The sequence below is a fragment of the Crocodylus siamensis genome, chromosome 15 (assembly GCF_052110815.1).
Source record: "Crocodylus siamensis isolate JL-2025a chromosome 15, ASM5211081v1, whole genome shotgun sequence".
Classification (NCBI taxonomy): domain Eukaryota; kingdom Metazoa; phylum Chordata; order Crocodylia; family Crocodylidae; genus Crocodylus; species Crocodylus siamensis.
In genome coordinates, this window is record NC_143409.1 from 46,529,269 (window position 1) to 46,549,309 (window position 20,041).

Below are 20,041 nucleotides of genomic sequence, written 5' to 3' on the forward strand. Positions count from 1 at the left end.
AAAACAGCTGTTGCAGTTAGCCCTTTTGTTATACTGCCTAACAAAAATGTCAGCCGAATCATTTTGGGCCTTTCTTCACAGTCGTGAAATATTAGTTTATTAGTCCACGTACTTTGGACCCGGTATAATCTCCTTTAGGACAGTCAAGCTAGTCTTTTTGCTTATTATGATGGGAGGGGAGGAGGGGAAAGTGCTGGGAGGTATGCAGCCAGAATGGGTTGCAGCCAAAGGGCCTCTACTCATGCAGGTAAAAGTGCAATCAGATCTAATGCGCAATCCACACAATTATGTTTCCTGCCTTGCCTCATGTGCATGGCAAGAAGCGTGTCTGTGGGACCCAGCATCAGATCCTATTGTGCCTTATTGCTAGAACAGGGGGAGTCAGGGATCAGCATCCCAGGCTCCCCCTGCACCAGCAAATACTAAACTCCCACAGCTGTGAGTCCTACAGCTGATGGGACTCTAAGCCCTGGCAGTGCCCTACAGCTGCCAGGGCTAGGAGTCCTGCAGCTGACAGCTGTGGGGCAAAGCTGGGGCTGAGTCTCACAGCTGTGGGAGTCTTCTTTCTGGCAACTTTGGAGCACTGCTGGGATGGAGAGGGATGTCCATGGTGCACTGCTGACAAGGCTCCCAGCTGCAGGGGGGGGACCCTGCTACACATGCAAATTAAAGCTAGATAGAAACCAGCTATAAATGTATTATGCATTTTCTAGCTCTAACTTTACAGTTGCATGGACCTTTCTAGAATCATCGGGTCCAGTCAAGTCAGCCCCAAGGCCACTGTGACCATTGGGGCACCTTAGATGCTATAACAACCCTCCTCCACTTTACCCAGTGTTTGACTAGCTTTGTGCACTCTGTCATCTGAAGTCTTGTCCAGTCTTTGATGTTGGTTCCCCAGCTCTTCTTGGGTCTACCTCTTTTTCTCTTTCCCTCCACAGTGCCCTGCACTATGGTGTTGGCAAGGGTATCCAGCCTTCTCATGATTTGTCCAAACCATTGCAGCTTCCTTCATCATACAACCTCCAACAGCGGTTCATAGGTTCCAATTTCTTGACTGATTTGCTACTTGACAGACTCAGTGGTCCGATGCTCAGTGTACGAGACAGAATCATAGAATTGCACATCGGGTGCAATTGGGTCTCTGGCCCCATGGACTTGTATACGTCTGGCTTTTCTAAATGGTCCCTAACTTGTTCTTTCACTACTGTCAGCTGCTCATCTCCTCCCTAAACTGTCTGCCAGGTGCCGTAGTCAGGTAGCTGACGTTGCCTGTGAAGACAGATAAAAAAGGCATTGAATACTTCAGATCATCTGTCACTAGATTGCCTCCCCCAGTCAATAAAGGGCCCACACTTTCCCTGACCTTCCTCTTGTTGCCAACATGCTTTTAGAAACCTTTCTTGTTACCCTTCACATCCCCTGCTAGTTGCAACTCCAGTTGCACTTTGGCCTTCCCAATTTCATCCTTGCATGCCCGAGCTGTACTCTTATACTCCTTCCTACTAGTTTGTCCAAATTTCCATGTCTTATAAGCTTACTTGTTGTGTTTTAGCTCACTGAAGTGTTCCCTGCTAAGCCTAACTGGTCTTCTGCCATACTTGCTAGTCTTCCTCCACATCGGGATGGTTCATTCCTGTGCCTTCAGTAAGGTTTTTTTTAAGTACAATAAGCTCCCCTGGACGCCTCTTCCCCTCAGACTGGTCTTCCAGGAAATCCTGCCCATCAGTTCCCTGAGTGAGTGGAAGCCTGTTTTTTTGACATCCAGGGTCCTTACTCTGCTGCTCTCCTTCCTTCCTTTCCTCAGGATCCTGAACTCAATCACCTCATGGTCACTGCTGCCCAAATTGCTAAATCCACTTCTACACTGTCCACCAATTCTGCCCTGTTTACAGCAGGTCAAGAAGAGCATGGCCTCTAGTTAGGCTCTCCAGCATTTGCAAGTTTTCATGGTGTGATAGTTAATTATGACATGATAGTTAATTTGCACATGAAGCCAGTCCAAATTAAGTGTGCAATTAACTGGTGAATAGTATAATACATGTAATGTGTAGAGGGGGCCACATTGTTGTAAAGTGGGGAGGGAAGGGAAAAGTTGGCAAAGCCACAAAGCACACGCCATGATGGTAAGACCTCTGCCTTACTGTGAGATCCCAGCCCGCTTTATGTATAACCTAGTCCTAGGTCCTGTTTCTTTGTTATTTCATAGATTTCATAGACATTTGGGCTGGAAGGGACCTCTGAAGATCATTGAGTCCAGCCCCCTGCCCCAGGGGCAGGAAGTCAGTTGGGGTCATAGGATCCCAGCAAGATAAGCATCCAGATTTCTGTTGAAGGTGTTCAATGTAAGTGCTTGAACCACCTCTGATGGCAGACTATTGCCCCTGGTTTCCACCAATTAGCAAGTAGGGGGATGAAAAGGTTCCCATAATCCTGTCCAGCTCTGAGTCAAGTCACTTAATATACCTGAGGAACCAGGCTGGCCTTCCTCAGAGCTCCTCTTTCAGCCCTGTGGTCTCTTAGTTGCCTCCCTGCTCGCTTGTACCAGCTACAGAAACTCATTCTGTGACATGGAGTAAACTAAAACTAGTCTGTAAAAGTTACTGAGGTCTGCCACTCTGTATGAACAAAAGCCATTGGTTTGTTCTCAACCCTACGGCTTCCTAGAAATAAAGCAGCTACAGCCTCATTTAGGGGCCTATATCCCCTTCTCTGTCACCTTGGTCAGCCGGTCCCCTTGACTAGGGGCTGGTTTGGAGCCAGCACCCTATACAGGACTGAAAGATAATCATTCACTCCTAACTAGGGCCAGTTTATGCCCACGAGGGTTACGTAAGATTGGCAGGTCTGTAGAGAGTTTTGAGGAAGTTGAGGCAACCAAGTTATTCCATAATTTTAGTTTTGGTTATGTTGGAATCTCAAACACTGGGCTGCGGACCTGGTTTCTTAGGCTTGGTTTCTTAAGTAAGCGGGGGGGAGCACAAGAAAATAAAAATAGAGCACTGTTCATAACCATTTCCATCACTGCAGACAGAGGCATGTAGGATGCCCGTCAAAGGATTTGGAAGCATGTGAAGCCCCAGGGTGGGGTGGAGGATATTTGCCAGAAGTAGGTCCACATCTGGTTCTTGAGTGACTCATGGATTTGGAATTGATTTGGCTTGGAATACAAAAAATGTTCCTTAAAATATATGCGGTGCTAAGAGAAAGGGTAGGGACAGCAAGTGGGGAGGACCTTCTAGAGGTCCACAGTACTATAACAGAGCGTTATTCAGTGGACCAAGGGAAAATGCATAGTACAGTTAACACCAGGAAAATCTCTGCCCTAGACACATGCACAGCCCTGCCTACTAGGGCTAAAACCTACGGGTTTCTTTGATCTAGCAGGACAGCCATCTCACTGAGCCAAACTTTTGTTTTTGAAAAATATATAGTTAGTTATTTATATAGTTATATATATATATCCTGTATCATAAGCTTTCCAGTGCACCCTTAAACTGCATTAAGAAGCCTGCACTCCTGTTAAAACAAATGCACCCGCTCCCCTGCGCGCCTACCTGCTGCCCTTCCCTAACCCAATCACTGAGCCAAACACTTTCTAACTTTTTTTTTTCCTCCTGGCCCCATAAATCCCTCTCTCGACTGTTGTGGGTAAAGAAGGGCAGCTTCTAAAGGAGTGCGGGGGAGAAGACTGGATAATGCCAAATCTGGAGCCTAATGGCCTCCTGTTCCAATTTGTAAATGCCATTTTAATAAGGAACTGGGTTTAACTAGCTTTAGCTGATAAAATGTGTCAGGCCATTTGAGGTGACATGGCTGCGTGACTGCCAGAGGGCTCTGAAGGAGCTGGTGGCAGGCGTTCTGCCACCCAAAACTTCTTTCCTGCGTTGCCGGCTGCCACATGACACACTACTCCACTTACATATTGAACACAGCCCTTGAATAATGAACTGGGATTTGACTGGCTTTAAGAGCTGGGGTATTTTCTGGGTCACCCCAAAGGGCAGTTTTGAAGTTGTTGGTGCCATCATTCCCAACCCAAAGGTTTATTCAAGTGTAGGATGCTGACTTCGTTCTCTACCCCATTTCTGTCCTTTGTGGATTTGGCATTTGATCAATTGGTTTTTGATTGCTTGTGTGTAACTAAATTATTTTTGGGTCTCCCCAAGTAACCTGACCATAGGCATGCCAGTTCTCCCTATGATGTAGAGCAGTGTTTTTCAACCTGTGGGTGGGGACCCAAAAGTGGGCGGCAAGAATATGTGAAAGGGTTGCAAACAAACTTTAAAAACAGATTCTCCTTTAAAAGAGAAAGGTGTGGGAAACCATAGCTTTCCCCTTGCACACATTGACAGTTGCATCCTGCAAGGGGCTGCTTGGGGCCCCCCATACCCTGCACACTAGGGGGGCTGGGGGTGGGGGGCAGCAGATCAGGAATGAGGGGCACTGGGTCTGGACTGGCCATCCATGTTTAAAAATGGGTCCTGGTACAAACAAAGATTGAGAACCACTTTTGTAGTGAAAGGCTGTGACATCCCAGCTCCTTGCTGTGAAGCATCAGGACATGCACTGTCCATGGGCAGTGCCCACTAGAGGGCTCTGCCCGAGTCCTTTGTCTCTTTCTAACTGCTCAGTTTCCCAGGTCAGATGCTGCTGCTTCTTCCTCCATTGTGACTTGGGAGTCTCAGAGGAGCTTCTGCTGCTCTCCCAGAGGGGTCTGTGCTCCATTAAACCTCCCTCTGTGCCTCTACCTATCCCCAGTCCAGGGGTGACTTTCCCTGGTGGCATCAACTAGCTCCAGAGGGCAGTTCTGGGCTCTGCTGACACTGACTCCTGAGCCGGAGACTCCAGGTAATAAGAGACCTGGGGAGCATGCTGGGGACAGGGAGTACAGTGACTGCACACATGGCCCTTCCTAACCCTCGTCTCTGCTCCCCGGGGGTTTGCAAGTCACAGAGCTGCTGCCATCAGTGACACCCAGGGGCCTTGGCTCCTCATAGCACTGGCAGGCGATGAGGTAGCTGCAGGAATTTATAACCCTATGATAATATTCTCTCCATTGTGCATGTATTTCTGTCATTTGATTTGCTGAAATCAGCATTGGCTTGTACTTAATCAGAGACAAGACAGAAATGAGAATAATATGAATATCATTTGGAACCAGTTTCATAGTTAGTAGGGCCGGGAGGCACCTGAGCAGATCATCAAGTCCAACCCCCTGCCATGGCAGGAAAGAGTGCTGGGGTCAAATGACCCCAGCGAGGTGTTTGTCTAGCCTTGCTTTAAAACCCCCAGGGTAGGAGCCAGCACCACTTCTCTTAGAAGCTGGTTCCAGATCCTAGCCGCCCTGACCGTGAAGTCGCGCCTCCTGATGTCTAGCCTGAATCTACCCTCTGCCAGCTTGTGACCGTTATTCCTGGCCACTCCTGGCAGTGCTTGGGGGAACAGGGACTCCCCCAATGTCTGCTGATCCCCCCTGACTAGTTTGTAACAGGCCACTGTATCCCCCTCAGCCATCTCTTGTGGAGGCTGAACAGGTTCAGGTCCTGTCGCCTCCTCTCATAGGGCCTGCCCTGCTGCCCCCTGATCATACGAGTGGCCTCCTCTGGACCCTCTCCATGTTGTCCACATCCCTCCTGAAGTGCGGCGCCCAGAACTGGACGCAGTACTCCAGCTGTGGCCTGACCAGTGCCGCATAGAGGGGGAGGATCACCTCCTTGGACCTGCTCGAGATGCATCTGTGGATGCATGACAAGGTACTGTTGGCCTTTCTGACCGCATCCCCACACTGCCGCCCCATGTTCATCTTGGAGTCAGTGATGACTCCAAGATCCTTATGTGCCTTGGCACTGACGAGAAGGGAGTTCCCCAGCCTGTAGGTATGGTGCCGGTTGTTCCTCCCCAGGTGCAGCACCTTGCACTTGTCGGTGTTGAATCCCATCCTGTTCTCATCTGCCCACCCTTGTAACCTGTCTAGGTCCGATTACAGCCTATTGCTCCCTTCCAGTGTGCCCACGTCCCCCCACATCTTAGTGTCATCAGCAAATTTGACCAGGGTGCTTTTCACTCCCTCATCCAAGTCACTGATGAAGATGTTGAACAGTGCGGGCCCGAGGACCGAGCCCTGGGGGACCCCACTGCCCACATCCCTCCAGGTCGAAAATGACCCATCCACCACCACTCTCTGGGTGCGGCTCTCCAACCAGTTGGTGACCCAACTGACTGTGGGTGTCGACATCACTGTCCCCCAGTTTCTTAATGAGAACGGAGTGAGAGACAGTGTCAAAGGCCTTCCAAAAGTCCAGGAAGACTATATCCACTGCTACCCCTGCATCTAAGGATTTGGTGACCTGGTCGTAGAAGGCCACCAGGTTGGTCTGACGGGACCTGCCGCTAATGAACCCGTGTTGGTTGCCCCTAAGCATGATCTCCCCTGCTGGCCCCTCCTGGATGTGTGCCAGAATAATTCTCTCAAAAAGCTTACCCAGGATCGAGGTAAGACTAACTGGCCTATAGTTCCCCGGGTCCTCCTTCCTCCCTTTTTTGAAGATGGGAACAACATTGGCCCTCTTCCAGTCCTCTGGCACCACTCCAGAGCACCACGAGTGCTCGTACAGCCGTGCCAGGGGTCCCGCGATAACCTCAGCCAATTCCCTCAGCACTCAGGGGTGGAGATCGTCCAGACCAGCTGATTTGAATATATCCCGTCCCTCCAGAAGTTCCCTGACTAGATCCTCACTGACTCTTGGCCTGGGTGCGCCTCCCCTGTTCTACTGTTTTAATGCATGAATGTGAGGTTTAAATGATGATACATAGAGCTTGTAGTTAATATTTGCCAGCAGATGGTATTCTACCATTATAGAACAGAAATTAAAAAGTACTTTTCAGCATTAGCCAGAGCATTTAGCTCCTTGATTGCAAGGTCCCAAACAAATGCAAAGTATTGGTGTTGTTTATGTAGTTATTAATAATTTGGGGGTAATTTCAGTGCCTGCCACTTTAGTATTCTATTTTTAGCTCCTAGGATAATTTTCATGTTTACTTTCCAGCAGCCCTTAACCCATGAAGACAGACAGGTCAGACATGGGCATCAAAACTGAGCAGAATAACTTGAGCTGGGTGCCTTTGTGAAAGCTTGTCCATGTGTACGGGTGTTTTTCTGAGCAGGTAACTGTGGAAAGGGGGGTGAGGGTTTTCTAGAGGGCTGGGAAGCTTTAGCTGTTTCAGTCATTGCCTCATTCTTAGTGTTTTGATTTAGTGGTTTCTACCCCTTTCTGTACACGGGGGGGATCCTAATTAGCTCCTTTTATGCAGCCAATACACATAGAACATTTGTTTTCCCAAGTTTGCATTCATGGCTCCTGTACAGCTGGACCGGGGCTTCCAGATGGGAAGAATCAGACAACCCCAATCCGGGAGTGAAGGTCAAGACTCCTGGATCCTGTTCATAGGGATAAGAGAGGAGGGGAATAGTGGTTAGAGCAGCATGCAGGGAGGGAGGGCTCCTTGTTCTTACTGCTGGGTCTAAGCGGGGAGGGCAGTCCTGCTTCTGTGAGGAAGTGGGGACAAGTGGTTAGAGCAGAAGTGGCTGGGTGTTAAGATTCCTTCATTTCACAGATGTTAAGGCCAGTGCTGTTAGATCATCCAGTCTGACCTTTTGTATCGAACAGGCAAAGCATTTTCACCCAGGCACCCCTGAGTTGTGTTCCTGGTTCTGACATTGGTTGTGTGGTCTCCTATCACACACAGACACACTGCACAAAGTTGGGTGCTGCTTTGCACAATGTGGTCAGTATGAATGAGAATGGCATCATCCTGTAGCCACTGGGCAATAATTATTAATCAGTGAGCATTTTATCTACCTAGAGAGGCTGCCTCCATGTGCTGATCTGTCCCTGCACACCCTCTCCTGCAGCTACGTTTCTCAGCCAGCCATTTGGGATCCCGGCCTTAATGAGATCCACAGGCTGCATCTGCATTGTGTGGGGAAAGGTCTTCCTTCAGTTTGCTCTGACTTTGTATTGGTGATGTTGCAGTGGCTGGCTGCTTGCTCTTGCAGCATGGGGCAGGGGCCATACCAGTACCCCATCCACCTTCTCAGTTCCACTCCATGCCTTGGGTGATGCTTAAGAAGTGCTCACAGGTCCTGGGTTGAAGCAAATTATTGTAACTCAGAAATGTTATCACTCCCATCCCCTTTCCTTTCTGCAATAATGAGCTCTTGTCTTAGTTTCTTACACTAACTTTTCTGCCTGCTGGTTCCATAGTTTTATAATATGGAGCCCTTTGCTCTGTTTCTTCAGTTTTCTGGACTCACCGGGGTTGGAAATTACTTGACTCCTTGCATCTCTGATACACTAAACCTATGCTGGCAAAGAAACTTTAACAAAACAGGAGTCTGCTTTGTAATAGTTATTAGACAAACATATAACCAACTCTAATCTTTATCTGCTTGCCTTTCTCTAAGTGGGATTTCTGATTTCCAGATCCAATGTGACCTCACTGATGGAACAAGAGGAAAGGCCTTGGGTCCTGGATCTTCAGGGATGCAAAGAAAGGGAGATTGTGAAAGGGACCTACATAGGTGAGAAATTAGATAAACTCAAACCTCTCAACTGAGATTCCCACTAAAGCCCTGGGGGATCCACCCAGGCTCTTCCTCATTTCTCTCTGGTTAGGCCTGTCACTAGATGGTTTGGGATCTTCACGGCAGGCATCTCTCTCAGCTTCCTCTGGGCCAGACAGACACTTGACAGTAGCTCCCTTTCCTGATTGATGGGATTTGGAGGCAGGATTGCCCCCTCCTCTGTCTCCTCTGTGAGTTGACAGGAGATTTTGCCTTCTCATTTTTTTGTTTCTCCAGCAGTTGTCTGGGTACATTCCCCATTTCCCTATTCTCCTATCCAAGGCTTCCCTTCCCCTGTCATGGGGAATGACTCCCCTCTCTCTGTCCCAGCAGGCGGTGCGGTAACGAGTGACAATGAGGACACGGATCTCCCAAAGGAAAGTCCTGACCATGTGGAGCCCCACGGGATGGTACCGGGGAGAGCCAAAAGAGACTTTCCCCAGAGCCCTGAGCTGGTGGAAGTCCCTAAGAACTGGCAAAAGCCAGAGGGACTGCAGAGAGACCACTCTGAGGAGAGATGGGGTAGATCTGCCAACCAGGGAGAAAAAGGTCTACAGGACAGCATAGGCCGTAAGTTGACCCCCGCATCAGAGAGCCAGAGAGCATGCAGCGAGTGTGGGAAGCAGTTCAGCCGGAGCTCATACCTCGCCCAGCACCAGCGTGTGCACATAGGGGAGAAGCCCTATGCCTGCCCTGCATGCGGGAAGAGCTTTGCCGTGAGCTCGGCACTTGTCCGGCACCAGCAGACTCACACAGGTGAGCGTCCCTACCAGTGCCCTGAGTGCAAGCGGTGCTTCAGCCGCAGCTCCCACCTCATGAGGCACCGGCGCTGTCACATGGAGGTGGGGCTCTGCCATGGCTCCAGCTCCCAGCTTGCTGCGCCCCAAGGCATCACCACAGGTGAGAGATCATACACCTGTCCCGACTGTGGGAAGATGTTTGGGCAGAGCTCAGACCTGGTACAGCACCAGCGCATCCACACAGGGGAGCGGCCATATGCCTGCTCCGACTGCAGCAAGGTCTTCAGCCGCAGCTCGCACCTGAGGCAGCACCAGCGCACCCACACTGGAGAGCGACCCTATGCCTGTGGGGACTGCGGCCGGCGCTTCAACGATGGCTCCTACCTCATCAAACACCAGCGCACCCACACTGGGGAGCGTCCCTGTGCCTGCCCTGACTGTGGGAAGGGCTTCAGTGTCAGCTCCCAGCTTGTCCGGCACCGGCGCGTCCACACAGGAGAGAAACCCTACACCTGCCCTGACTGCGGGAAAAGCTTCAGCCAGGTCACAGACCTGGCCACCCACCAGCGCTCACATACAGGTGAACGGCCCTACACTTGCCCTGACTGCGGGAAGGCCTTCAGTGACAGCTCCTCCCGCATCAGGCACCACCGGCTGCACATCCGGGACACCCCATGACCGCACTGGGCAGAGAAAGGGCACCCTGCCTATACTGCTGCACAAGGCAGGCTAGGAAACTGGCCTTGCTGGGACAGATCAGGGATTCAGCCACTTGAGGCCAGGCAAGGGATCCTGTTGTATATAACCAGGCTGGGATTCAGCCATGTGGGTCAAGACCAGAGATCCAGCCATGTGGGACTAGGCCAGGATCCCACATGGGTCCCAACTGGTCACCACTTGTGTGAGATTATGTAGGGAACCTAGGTGTGTGGGGCCAGACTGGGGAATCAGCTATATGGAAATAGGCAGCTGATTAAGAGGCATGAGGCCAGACTGAGGATACAGCTGACTGAGAGCCAGGCCGGGGATGCAAGTGAGGCTGGCTCAGATTTGCTTTAAATTTGCCATTTACACTCTTAAGAGAAAACAGGATTATTTAAAAAAGACTAGCTGCAGATTCATTTTTCCACAATGGGGAGACAAAAATATCAATCCATTTATTTTGGTCCTCCAATTTTTGGCCACAAACCTGAGTAACACTCTGTCACTCGTGCTAGCAGGTTAACCACACTTGCTGGTGGCAGGAAATAAACTATGTTGTGACCAGGGTTAATTGGAGGGAATTTGCTGATTGCCACAACCACCAGTGATGTTTGCCTCACAAGGGTCTGGCCACGCATCTCTACTTGTACGAGTAGGTGACCTAGAGCTGGTTGGAGACTGCTTGGCATAGCAAACCCCAGGGAGAACGGGAGATACCTCTAATCAGCCTCTGACCTCTGCAGGATCCTGATGTCTCTGGACAACTTGGAGATAGGTTGGGTGACCGTGATGGGAGAAACACACTTAACAGTCACCTCTCTACAGAGAAGCCCTCCAAATGGCTCAAGTCTGATCCTCACTTGGGGATGGAGTGGCTTCTCTCCTGTTCCATCATGCTGTTCTGTCCAGTTCATTTTTTCTCACATGATAATAAAGGTTTTTTGGGTTTTTTTTTTTACAAACTTAATCTTTTTTTCTTGGCAACAGCCCTTAAAAACAAGGGGACAAACTCCCAACAGTTGTATGAGTGCAGCTCCCCTGGCTTTGGTTTACTGTGCTGATTTACATCTTTTAAGGATTTTAGCCCATGATTTATTAGGAACAGAGAGGGAAACAGAATCATATCAGAACAAAAGATCTCAGGAGAGGCTTGGAAACTTAGGAAATGTCCTACGCTTTAGTTACAGTGAAACGCAAGGCAGGAAAAGCCCAACAGCAGTACAAATGGTTATTACAAGTGCTTGTTCCTTTGGGATGTAAGCAGACATCCCGTTCTCCCAGAAGCCTTTTGTTCCAGTATCCTACAGATGTGCATAACCTATTGTCCCACTTGAAGTACCTACGAAATACCAGAACTACAATGTGGTAACACTCCCCCCACCCCAATGCAGTGTACCTCTAAACTAATCCTGACTCATTCAAGTTACTTGCCATTCATTCAAGGGTCAAACCTGTCAGAGAGGCAGTGATGCAGCTTGGAAGAGCTATCTTGCTCCTCTTTTGCTCCAGATTTCGACTCAGGACTGCCTCAAATGAGACCTCTGTCTGTAGTCACAGAGTGTTGTTCTCTCCCTGCAACCCTGTGTGGATACTCCTAGAAACAAAGCATCACACAAAAGTAGGGCTGGAAAGGACCCCCAGAGGTCATGTAGTTCAGCCACCTGCTTGAGGCAGAATCAGTCCTATCCAAAGCATCCCATACAAGTCCTTGTCTAGCCTATTCTTAAAATTACACAATCAACATTGTTGCACAGTTACAAGGCATATTGATCAAAAACACACGCACCTGCCACAGGTAAAGCAGGAGGACAATGGGGACATCTTAAAGAAACCAGCTGAAGCGATGTAAACTTGGTAAGCCAATGTAAGGGGGTGAACAAAGCTGTGAAGGTTTAGCTCAGCTGGTTTAACTTAACACTTCCAGTTAAACTGGTGTAACTCCTGCAGGTAAAATAAGTCCCTGGGGACCAGATCAGAAGCCACCTCCTATCTCTGCATATGGCACTTCTACTGCAATATCTACCCACATTTTTTGTATTTCTCTGGCAAAGTAGAGCCATCCCTCTCTTATATTTAGGTACCTAACTCCTTTGGCAGTTGAGCACTGAAAAACCTTTGTGGACTGGAGACTAAAACTCTCCCAGCTAAGTAAAACAAGGCATAACAACATCATTGTTGCTGGTCTGAATACTTAACTGCTTGGTTGGATACTGGTCAGATCAGCCAGCTCAGAGTAGGGAGCACCTGGGCAGGCTGCCTCCCAAATACAGGGTCCTGGTCTCTCTGTTGATGTTCTCAGCCCCAGCTGGCCAGGTTTCCTTAGCCACCCGTCTTTTCCACTCCACATCCATGAGCTCTCCCCCGTCACACTTGTCACCAGGCCATGAAAGTGTCACCCAACAGTAGGCAGTGGGAGTCAGGAGTTTCATAGCAGCTAGGCTCAGATCTAGGTCTCCAAGAACATGGTCACCTTAGAGACCTAGGCAGCTAAGCTCATACATGATTGTGCTGGGGACTAGCAAGATGTTCAGCTTCAGGCCTGGGTATAAAGAGGTTCGGGTTTATCAGAGGCACTCGAGCTGGAGCTGCTCACAGGGCTGGCTCTGTCAGTGCCCTTCCTCTCTGCAATGTCCTTCTTTTGGCCTGCCGGAGCCTAACTTTGATCATTTGCTGGGCTCACAGCAAAGCCCCTTGGACTTTTTTCAGAAGAGCACAAGCTAGGAGAAGGGCTGGATGGGACTAAGTGCATGATCCTGTGTAGAGTTCAGGCCCCATGCGACCACATGTTATTATTCCACGTCAGGGGGATGCAGCATGATCTCCGCTCTTGTGCCCCACAGCACAAAGAAAGGGAAAATTTTCTTGCAGAAAAGGAGGCTGTAAAATTGAAGATGGGAGCCTTGTTCTCTGCATTGTAGAAAGCCACCTGTCCCCCTTCATAGTCCAGATAAACCTGGATCTTCTCGGGACTCCCATTCAGGGGCAGTGAGTTCTCCAGGGAAACGCAAGTCCAGAAGTCACCAACAGGCTGATACACAACCCAGATCCCTTCCCTGGTGTGAAGGTTCAATTGGCTTTTCCTCTTCACAGACTCTCTGGGCACTCCTGCAGCCCAGCCTGCTCCCCCTATTGACTGCACGATCCAGTAGCGTCTCCCCGAGTTGAACCCCTCTGAACGCAAGACACAGGGCTCAAAATCAAATCTCCTGGAGTTGCTGGGCATGTCTTGGTCATCATCTCCCACTCTCATGCGTTTCCCATCTGCAGACAGGATGAGGTTGGGGTTTGCTGTGTCCACATCCAGAGACACATTAGCTATAGAGAGAGAGAGAATCACAGCATTAGAGTCAGCACTTGGCTAAGGGGGACACAGGATTTCCAAATTAACCAGCTCTGAATGGTGCGCTGCAAAGTCAGAGACTCCACAGGGTGCCAGAGATAGAAAGACAGACTTGGTCCAGGCCTCACCCTGAGACTCTCTTCCCACTAGATGCAGGAGCTAGTCAGCCCAGCAGCTCGTCCCATACTCAGTGTTGTTCAGCGTTGGGAACTGCCTCCCATTCAGTCCTGCTACCTGTGTGATTACTGTTCTGTGTTCAAAACCATCCGGAGATGAGTTGTTTGAAAAACAGCAGAGTTTTGGTGGACATTTTAAAATGACCTTTTATTTTGAAAAGGAATGGTTTTCATTTAGTCATTAGCTGTGTTTATTTCTTTAGTCTTCTTTTTCCTCCTTTCCAGAAAAAGTGCTGGGAAAGAAGGGACGGGGAAAGAATTAACCAAACTACGAAAAAAAAATCATTTTCAGGTTTCATAAAAGTGTAAATGGTGAAAAAAAAATCACAAATGGTCTTATGATTGAAAAAGCCAAGTTAAAAAGAGAACCCGTCCTTTTACCAGCTCTAATTTTGACATCCCAAGGATCGATGGATTATTCCCAAGGAATCTGATGTTGGTTTTGGTATTTAGGCTTCCACGCTGGCCTGGTGTTACTCCAGGACAGAATACACATGTTCTACCAAGACGCCCAGCCAGCTTTGTTATTAATATTATTATTTGTGCTATGGAAACACACAGGAATCCCAAGAAAAATGAGGCCTCCAGACAGCTAGGTGCTATAGAAAATAATCTTCTATTTCTAGACAGCAACCTCCTAGTTAAGATGCATTTAATCACCACATTGGCCTGGCCAGCAGGCACTTTGTATCAATTTTGGGGGATGGTGTGGTTTTCTGAAACAGTTAAATTGGTTCAACCCTAAGTGTGAGACTCTTCTCTTAGTACAAAGGAGCTTTGCATAACTCTTACAGTTTATCCGCCTACCTGCATGAGAATAAGGCTTCTGGCCTAGGTGGGAAAAGCTCTACTGCTGTAATTGTCTCATTCAGAATATTTTACTGGGACTGTCCTACCAGTGCAAGAGCTGGTGTGGCCATAGCTACAGTGCTATAAGGGTATCTTAGAGCTTATTTGGCCTCCCAAACCCAAATAAGCTAAACTAGCGTAACACTAATGTCCCTGCGTATATCACTGGCAGTGGTGACATCTGCAGCAGGCTTACTAACTGCTATGTGTCCCACTTACCTCTCTAGAGGTGGTCAGAGTGCTGCACAGTGTGTGCGCACCCTGTCCTGGTATAATAGGATTGGAGTGGTGTAGCCATGATGGTCCAGGAAATATGCAAGAAGGGGTTTTCGTGTTATCTGTTATTGGATCAACTGCATAGCTAGGAGAGAGATTATTAATCATGTTCTCAGGTGCAAAGTATACCTGCTTCTCTTCCAGACCCGAGGAAGGCACGTTATGCTGAAAGCATATCTATTACCTCTCCCCACTATACAATGAAAGATTACACCAAAAAACCTTTGTTGCTGTCGTAGTATAAGCACTTTTGTCCAGGTATGGCTGCAGCCACCCTAGAAGAATATTTGTGTAGTGAGAGCAGGAACATTTTTGTGTGCAGACAAACTCAAAATGGCATTTATAACTATCTGAGCGAGGCATAGACAGCCCCAAGTTTCTCTAAGCCTTGGCAGATTGAGCAGTGTAATTATCAATAAATTATGGTCCACATGAACAGATAAATTTAATACAATTTATTAGGCTACAGCTTTGAGTGCCAGGACATTGGGATGCAGGGGTGAGGAGACTCAGACTTATCAAATATTGCAGGATGTGTCCCTAGGAAAGAAACAGAAATAAATGAATTACCATTAACAAGAGCTTCTTTCTTCCAGGATTGTACATTTAAACAATAAGGTGTGTGCCGCAAACAGGGTTTGTGCCCAAATACTGGTCAAGTGTTTGACTTTTATTCCTATAACAATACTGGGACAAGTTCAAATGTGGATACCTCCTTACTGTGATAGAGGTTCCTACAGTAGAAAATTAATTCAGGATAAAGAAGGGTGTGGATATAAAAAACAAAAACAATTTCTAATCAACCCCATCTTTGACATGTGTTTTGGAATAAGAATAGCCACACATGGAGTTATTAGCTATTCTGGAAGAACAGTGGTGGTAGCCTAACTAGGAATTGAAGCATCTAAGCCTACAAATGAGGTACTTAGCCTAATCCTGGAATTGCCTAAATGCTCTTGACATCTACGTTTCTGTCACTGGGCATGCCCAGGACCACCCAGATCTCATACCTACTAATTCCAGAAGAGGGGTTCTGGCTATAAAGCCTAAGTGGAGGAACTCCTGCACCTATGAAGAAACAATCCCATGCACCAGTGCAGGCTGGGGACTGACTGGCTGGGCAGCAGCTCTGCAGAAAAGACCCTGGGAGTTACAGTGGACAATAAGCTTAATACGAGCCAGCAGTGCGCCCTTGTTGCCCAGAAGGCTAACAGCATACTGGGCTGCATTGCTAGGAGTGTTGCCAGTAGGTGAAGGGAAGTGATTCTTCCCCTCTATTCAGCACCGGTGAGGCCACATCTGGAGTACTGTGTTCAGTTTTGGGCCCCCCACTACAGAAAGGATGTGGACAAATAGGAGAGTCCAGCAGAGGGTGACAAAAATGGTGGGGAACATGACTTATGAGGAAAGACTGGGGGAACTGGGCTTATTTAGTCTAGAAAAGAGGAGACTTAATAGCAGGTTTCAGCTACCTGAAGGGGGTTCAGAAGAGGACGGCGCTGGACTGTTCTCAGTGGTGGCAGATGACAGAACAAGGAACAAGGGTCTCAAGTTGCAGCAAGGGAAATAAGGTTAGATGTTAGGAAGAATTTTCTCCCTAGGAGGGTAGTCTAACACTGGAACAGGTTACCCAGAGAGGTGGTGGAAGCTCCATCCTTGGGGGTTTTCAAAACCCAGCTAGACAAAGCTTTGGCTGGGATGATCTAGCTGGGGATGGTCCTGCTTTGAGCAGGGCGGTGGACTAGATGTGACCTCCTGAGGTCCCTTCCAACACTAACTTTCTGTGATCCTATGACTGTGCCTCCTCCCTGTAGACCAGAGTTCAGACCCGTTGGGTCAACTTCTATGAACCCGTCTTGGTTTTTAATTCTGTGCATTGTACAGACGGGCCAGGCATGAACTCGGGGGTTCTGTTATCTGCCAAGGTGCCTAAGGAGTTAGGGCTGCAGTACCCAGCCTATGCTCCCTGCTGTGGGTCCAGGTTTTTATGTTAACAAGGCAACAATAAGTGCATTTTAAATAGGTTTTTTTTTAAAGTAAGCCATATGGGAGCACAATTCAAAAAGGATGTGGAGAAGCTTGAGAGAGTCCAGAGGAGAGCCGCGCGCATGATCAGAGGTCAGGAAAACAGATCTTACGATGAGAGGCTGAGAGCCATGGGACTCTTTAGCCTGGAAAAGCACAGGCTCAGGGGTGATCTGATGGCCACCTATAAGTTTATCAGGGGTGACCACCAGGACCGGGGGAACATCTGTTCACCAGAGCGCCCCAAGGGATGACGAGGTTGAACGGTCACAAACTCCTGCAAGACCGTTTCAGGCTGGACATAAGGAAGAATTTCTTTACTGTCCGAGCCCCCAAGGTCTGGAACAGTCTGCCAGTGGAGGTGGTTCAAGCACCTACATTGAACACCTTCAAGAGTAAATTGGATGCTTATCTTGCTGGGATCCTATGACCCCAGCTGACTTCCTGCCCTTTGGGCAGGGGGCTGGACTCAATGATCTCCCGAGGTCCCTTCCAGCCCTAATGTCTATGAAATCTATGAAAATAATGTATCTATTCACCCTAAAAATCTAGGATGGTTGAGCTGCAGGAGCTTGCCACAGGAACCAGAGGGCTATGCGCACCTGGTACTATTTCCAGATCAAGTTGGGATTTGGAGTTCATTCAGGTTTGAGACAAAGCTGCCTCTGCTCATTGTTATTGCCAGATTTTGTAGAAGGAGAACGTGGTCAGTCCCACTGAGCTCCTTCACTCTGATCCTGCAAAGGATTTCCACATAGGATTAATGTTAAGTATTTAATAATTTTATTTGAAGTACTGTGGGATCAGACCCAGGGAGATCAGCACTTTGCACACAGTTACAATGACTCCTCTTGCAAATCAGACAACTCTGTGTGCAAAAGCAGCTAATGATTCATTGTATTCAGAACTCTTAGTAAACTGATATCTTTTATTAGACCAACTAATATATCTAATGATTCATTTGCATTTATAATCACCTAGGTCCTGCACGCAGCTGGGTGCATGCAAATCATGTGCATCGGTGCACTTTGAACTGCAATGAAATTCTGGCTCTTTGAAGCGTATCCTCTTATTTTATCTTTCAGGACAGAACTCTAATCTCAACTTGGATGCAGCAGCAGATTTTCTCACATCTGCTTGCTACAGGCTTCTTTTTCTGTAGCTTTAGGCTAGTGTTAGACTTTTGGCTTTGCTGGTGCACAGGTCTGATCCTGTCTGGCAGTTCCTACAATATGTTCACTTTTTTGAATTCCCCATTAGTGTTTTTACCTTGTAACTTGAAAAAACAAACAGCCAGGGCAAAGAAAAGAACCAGGGCTGCATATTTAGGCCCCACCCAGGGAGAGGCTCGCAGGAGAAAGGAATCTGCAAGACAAAACCCCAGGACTTATGTTACTTTAGGAAGTTTAGGTTGTGACCCCATCACCCTTGTCTCTGTCTGAGAACTTCACAATCCTTGCTGCATTTCCCTTCACACTCCCTTGGGCAGTCTGGCGGTGCTAGTGCCACTGTTTTATAGACAGACACATGAAACGCTGACAGCTTGATCTACAAGTGGCACTGGCCTCACCCCTTGGTGCCCTGACACCCGGCATGATGTAGTGCACCCTAGCTAGGACACCCCTGAGCAAACTCCGAACCTGGAAATATGCTGGAAATGACTGTTTCAAGTAAGATGAATTTATAAATTCATTCATGAATGAATTTATGTAGCAGCGACTGGTAATCACGAGTCCCCCAACCCATCCCAAAGTGAAGCCCTGAATCAGGGGCTAGATTATCAGTAGGTCATGCAGACATGCTTACACTTGCTCTCTTTGTCTGGTTGATAATCCATTCCCAAGGACCATGGGCTATGAACATGACAGAAGTTCACAATCTCTTATAGGAAGATTTTAGGAAGTCTTTAAACAATTGATCCAAGATGGGTTTTATACCATGAGTCCAGATGCACAAGGGGCATCACAAAATCTCTCAAAAGACACTCAAAGAGTCTTTGTCTTAAAATCCTACGCTTCTTAAGTCTAATATTATTGGACATTCTCAGGCTACAGCCAGATGGCTGTTCTGTTAAGTTTTTCACACATCCAGTGGCAAAAGGTACCTGGTTTTGGCCTCAGTGGGTCATGAGTCATTGTATCTTAAAGTGCGATAATGCCTGGCTTGGGTTTAGGACAAGTATAATTTGGGATGGAGGGTGAAGACCCCACATTTCTCCACCTGTGAACTTACCATGGCACTCTGTAATGTCTAAACATGTTCCAATTACTCTCATACTCCTGAGAGGTAGTGTCTACTTTTTGCACGTAAGAAATGGAGGCATTAAGAGTGTTTCTATATAGCACAAAGGAGAGCTCTGAAGAGCTACTAAGACCAGTTCTACATGAACTAATTTGTGTACCAGAGACCATATAGCCACACTAGTGTGGCACTCAGCCTGGGCTAATAAACCCTGCTTATTAAGGGGGCTAATATCCCATCCAGCTGCCTCTGACTGCACAGCCCACTTGACAAGGAATGCATTTCACCTGGGTTGACTAGGGGTAGTGCTTATGGGGAGGCGCCACTCCAGGACTCTGGATGTGTGGGGAGGCACCTTCACCACTGTGCCATCACACCCCATGCAACTACTGTATTTACTCAATTCTAAAACAAAGTTTTTCCACATTTAACATGTGGGGAAAGCCCCTCATCTAGAATTGAGTACCAGGGTAGTGAGGAGGGGGGCAGGCAGCTCTTGTAGCTCAGGCTTCAGCCCCTACCTGGGGTCTGGTTGTAGCTGCAGCTGCTGCCTGCCCCAACTCCCATTGCCTCGGCACCCACCCGCCCCACCCCCTCTTCCCCTGATTCCCTCCCCACCGCCACCATGCAGCCGCTGCTCCCCTGCCTGCCCCCTTACTTTTGCTCCATGCCAGCAGGGTACATCCATGCTGCAGCCTGGGGCATTGAGCCAAGCCCTGTAGCAAGGATGTGCAGCTTGTATAGCAGCTATGGGGCCAGTCTGAGGCTGGCCTCAGTGCCCCAGACTGGAAGGGGGATGGAGACTGTTGGTAAAGAGCAAAGGTTATGGGTGGGGGGAGTGGGAGTAGGGAGTAGAGGCTGCGGGTAAGGGACAGCAAAGATAGTAGGGAGGAGAGGGGGAAGCAGAGGCTAGGGGAGATGGGGGAAGTAAAGTCTGGGGGAAAGTAGGGAGAGGGGGGAAGCAGAGACTGGGAAAAGGGAAGCAGAGGGGGAAGGTGGGGCCTGAGGCTGTGGGGGGCAGGCAAGGCAAAGGTGTCAAGGGGGCAGGAACAATCACAGGGCATGC

General features: G+C 48.5%; 2 protein-coding genes across 5 annotated transcripts; one reads left to right on the top strand and one right to left on the bottom strand.

Annotated features, from left to right (window-relative positions):
• Positions 1–4,648: 4,648 nt before the first annotated feature.
• LOC149852558 (uncharacterized) lies at positions 4,649–11,003 on the top strand. Of its 4 annotated transcripts, none has more exons than XM_090030075.1 (4): positions 4,649–4,851; positions 7,050–7,167; positions 8,487–8,584; positions 8,957–11,003. In XM_090030075.1, the coding sequence occupies exons 2-4, from the start codon at positions 7,142–7,144 to the stop codon at positions 10,042–10,044; spliced, it is 1,212 nt and encodes a 403-aa protein (XP_089886201.1). In that variant the 5' UTR covers positions 4,649–4,851; positions 7,050–7,141; the 3' UTR covers positions 10,045–11,003. The 4 variants fall into 4 exon arrangements, with proteins under 4 accessions (XP_089886201.1, XP_089886202.1, XP_089886203.1 ...); XM_090030076.1 differs by having other exon boundaries at positions 8,960–11,003; XM_090030077.1 differs by lacking the exon at positions 7,050–7,167.
• Positions 11,004–12,783: 1,780 nt separating this feature from the next.
• Positions 12,784–19,542, bottom strand: LOC149852559 (E3 ubiquitin-protein ligase TRIM15-like). The gene is made up of 4 exons (XM_090028389.1): positions 19,497–19,542; positions 18,004–18,099; positions 15,230–15,249; positions 12,784–13,384 (listed from the first exon to the last, which is right to left on the bottom strand). The coding sequence occupies exons 1-4, from the start codon at positions 19,540–19,542 to the stop codon at positions 12,833–12,835; spliced, it is 714 nt and encodes a 237-aa protein (XP_089884515.1). The 3' UTR covers positions 12,784–12,832.
• Positions 19,543–20,041: the final 499 nt, after the last annotated feature.

Coding starts and splice junctions, on each gene's coding strand:
- LOC149852558 (XM_090030075.1), top strand. CDS start 7,142: ATGTGTACGGGTGTTTTTCTGAGCAG. Junction 7,168..8,486: donor ACGGGTGTTTTTCTGAGCAG/GTAACTGTGGAA, acceptor TCTGATTTCCAG/ATCCAATGTGACCTCACTGA. Junction 8,585..8,956: donor TGTGAAAGGGACCTACATAG/GTGAGAAATTAG, acceptor TCTCTGTCCCAG/CAGGCGGTGCGGTAACGAGT.
- LOC149852559 (XM_090028389.1), bottom strand. CDS start 19,542: ATGGGAGTTGGGGCAGGCAGCAGCTGCAGCTACAACCAGACCCCAG. Junction 18,100..19,496: donor CAGCTACAACCAGACCCCAG/GTAGGGGCTGAA, acceptor TTTGTCTTGCAG/ATTCCTTTCTCCTGCGAGCC. Junction 13,385..15,229: donor GGACACATCCTGCAATATTT/GATAAGTCTGAG, acceptor TCTCTCTCTATA/GCTAATGTGTCTCTGGATGT.